The following is a 3,438-nucleotide window of genomic DNA, read 5'->3' on the forward strand; positions in this document are numbered from 1 at the left end:
GTAAATGCGTTCACCAAACTGCAAGAAATCAATGAGAAACCAGAAGAAAGTGTCGTTAATGTACAATGCCACGTCAGTGTTGTTTGTGAAGCTCAAGAGGTTTGTTTCTTTAATCTTCTATATTAAATACCCTACTATGCAGTTCCGGTCCTCATTTCATTAGATTGCTGTCCTCATTTCATTAGATTGACACACGCTTTGGACGGAGAAGAAAAATGTCTATGGTCTATGTCAATGATGATCCTATTAAAGACCAGATGTGGCTTGTGATTTGGGGCAATCACCTCTCTCATGTCAACAAAAGTGGATCATATAGATTTAAGGAGCTGCGCGTAAAGAATTATAATGGCAAATATTTCACCACAACAGCACACACTGAAATTGCTGCTGCAGATGCCGAATTTGCTACAATATAGTAACAGTCTTTGAATATTGATTTAATATTGACAAGTGTATCACAGCCTTTATGCTCAAAAGAACGAAAGAATTGCGTCTTCCTTTTAAATTTGATTACTGGCTTATTGCGTAAGAATCTACTTGTCAATGAACCATTTTTAACAAACAGGTTTACCCTGTGCAGTGGAGGGTTTCATTGTGCAATATAGTTAAAATACGGCTTGAACTTTGAACTCAAGTGAAAATACTGAAGTTTTGGTAATTCTTTCGTGCATCCATAGAGAAAAGACTACAAATATATCTTTCACTATTGAGGTAGTTTTAAATAGCCACCTGCTTGAACTACTCGTGTACAAAAATTGAGATAAAAAGCTCAACGCTGTATCCCGCGGAGGCGCCATTTTATGTATTTTTTTAGCGATTTTCTCCACATTAAAGAAATTCTATGTAAATATTTCACCGACTTGATGGGTATCATTGAAACCATATTGAAATTCTATGTTTTTCCGTCATGAAGTCGAAAAAATTTTGAAAGAGTACCCTTACCAAATTTTCATGTCATAAACTATACTTTAAGTGTATTACAAGCATACTTATTCAATACTTCTGTTGCATGTAGTATAACATGGGTATACTTATTTTGTACTTCAAAAGTGTAGTATGATTAAGGTATGTCAAGAATATTACTGAACTAAAGAAGTACAACATACTTCTTTTCTACTTCCAATTTGGAGTATGAAAAAGGGTACGTACTTTTCTCACACTTTAATAATGAAGTATTAAAAATGTATGTCATAAAGACAACGCACAAAAACTCCCATTTTTCAAAAAATAAAAGTCAGCAAGTACTCAAAAAATACTTCAACCGTCTTCAAACTTCAATTAAGTTTGGAGTATAGGCCTAGTATATTAAATTGTAGCGTGTCAAAATATCAGGATACAAACTACCAGATACTACAAACATACTACAATACTTTGAAAAATTCAAAACATACCTCTTGAAGCAAGCCAAAATGCTTTACTAATAGCATACTCCAATGATATAGGGAGTTTTCCAAGTTACACGCTTTTTTTATAAGAATATACTTTATACGGCTAGTTCGAAACGCAGGTCACAGGTCACAGGTCAGTGATGACAGGTTGACTCTAATCAATGTCATTGCAAAGGAAAATGTTTGGAAAACACAAAGAATTATCAAAAACATAATTCTCAAGCAATTTCATCCATATAAAACCATTTCAAACATCAAAATTTAACCATGTGCTTTTACCGATCTTTCGCAGTTTGCGCCGTGTATAAGGCAGACCAGAAAATATTTGAAACCATATTATACGTATAACAGGTATATTACATATTGTAATGTTTGTAATGTTATATGATGGTTACATATAATAAAACACATCGCTCTAAAACTACCTTCTCAGAGAACTTACGAGCTTCTGATTGGTGTAATTTTATATCCAGCCATATTATTATCATCACATTCGGTATGCTAAATATTTTTGGTGTTTTTCTCTTGTAAGACATGATATTTGGTGATTCTGTCAATATTTTTGTCAAAAATTGTCATTAAGTCATTAAAATAACAATTGAATGATTAATTAGTTTCATCCTTCTAAAACCACTCTCTTAGGGACCTCACAAGCTTCTGATTGGTGCCGTTTTATATCCATTCACACCATCAACATCACATTTTGTATAATAAATATTTTTCGTGCTTTTGTCTTGTTAGGCATCATATTTTATGATTTTGTTATTATTTTTGTAAGTAAGTGTCACATGTCAAAATAGGTTGTTATTCTATTCAATTGTCATTTTATAATATCTAAATAGCATGTATATTACTTTTTTGTAATTTAATGCGCTATGTATTGATGTTATGTTATGTATATGTTATGATTTTTTTTTCCGGTCTGCACTTTGTTGACCTCTGACCTGTGACCTGTTGACCTGTAAGTAAGTAAGTAAGTAAGTAAGTAATACTTTATTTCATGTTGACGAAAAGGTAGCAACAAAGGCTAATAAAAGTCAACGCTACTTTACAATTAAAAAAGACTAATGTTTTGTTGGCAGCTCATCGTCGCTGCTACTGAGGCTAGATATTGACAGCTTTTGGTTGGCAAAGTTTTTGTTTGTTTTTATCAAGTGAAGGTTATCTGTTCTGGGACTTCCTCTCACACGCCAAATGAAATCACCATCACATTCGGAGTTCCATTTTTTAGCTTTTTCGCACATCTCTTTGATTTTTCTTCTTTCATTGATGGTGAAATCATCAGTGATGCTTAGATGATATCCAAACTTTTTTAAGGCTTTAAGGTTGCTCATTATTCTTTCTTTTTCTTCTTCACTTTGCAAGGTCACCTTTATCGGACGATTTTTCTTCGATTTTTCATGTTCGAACCCAATACGATGTTGATGCGTTGGTTTGATGTCGCGGATGCCTATATCTTTGAGCAGATCCTCAATTTCCTTTTTGTCCTCTTCTTGATCTTCTTCTTTCGTGTCTTCACCTTGTTCACAGAGTCCATGAATTATGATGTTTTTTCTTCTTGATTCGATGTCTCGTTTTTCTCTCCTCTCCTCTTCTTTTTGTTCCGCAACAACAGATTTAAGATTTTCCTTGTGTGCTTTGGTTATATCAGCGTAGGTTTTACGGGATGACTCTTTCATAAAATCTTTTGTCTGTTGTATCTCTTCTTTTATCATTTTCCTTGTTTTGGCTTCTAGGTCGCTCATCTTTTGTGTTAGCATTGTTTCGATGTCGTTGTTGATGACTTCTCGGTTTTTGGTCAGTTATTTTTTGAGTTTTTTGATTTCGTCGTCTTTTTTAGCAATCTGCTCTTGCATCATATGGTACTTGTTTTCTCCGATTTTACTTCTTAAGGATCTCGTTATTCGCACACAATTGTGACATACATATTGATTATTGTACGTGTTAGCGAATATTTGCAGTTGGTAAAGTGGCAATTGTGTGCATTCATAATGTACCATACGTTGGCAGCTACGGCATTTGAGTCGATTTTGATCTTCATCATCAATAC

General features: G+C 33.7%; 1 protein-coding gene across 1 annotated transcript; it reads right to left on the reverse strand.

The window, feature by feature from the left end:
* Positions 1 to 340: 340 nt before the first annotated feature.
* Positions 341 to 3,148, reverse strand: LOC136801646 (uncharacterized protein PF3D7_1120000-like). Its single transcript, XM_067058292.1, has 2 exons — positions 2,593 to 3,148; positions 341 to 405 (listed from the first exon to the last, which is right to left on the reverse strand). Exons 1-2 carry the CDS (start codon positions 3,146 to 3,148, stop codon positions 341 to 343), a joined length of 621 nt encoding a protein of 206 aa, XP_066914393.1.
* Positions 3,149 to 3,438: the final 290 nt, after the last annotated feature.

Source organism: Clytia hemisphaerica, unplaced genomic scaffold, assembly GCF_902728285.1.
Source record: "Clytia hemisphaerica strain Z4C2 unplaced genomic scaffold, Clytia hemisphaerica genome assembly, whole genome shotgun sequence".
Taxonomy (NCBI): Eukaryota; Metazoa; Cnidaria; class Hydrozoa; order Leptothecata; family Clytiidae; genus Clytia; species Clytia hemisphaerica.

Excerpts from the sequence above, each read along its gene's own strand:
- LOC136801646 (XM_067058292.1), bottom strand. The coding sequence starts at position 3,148 with ATGCTAACACAAAAGATGAGCGACCTAGAAGCCAAAACAAGGAAAATG. Across the intron at positions 406-2,592 it reads ATGGAACTCCGAATGTGATG|CAAATTCGGCATCTGCAGCA; the intron begins GTGATTTCATTT and ends ACTATATTGTAG.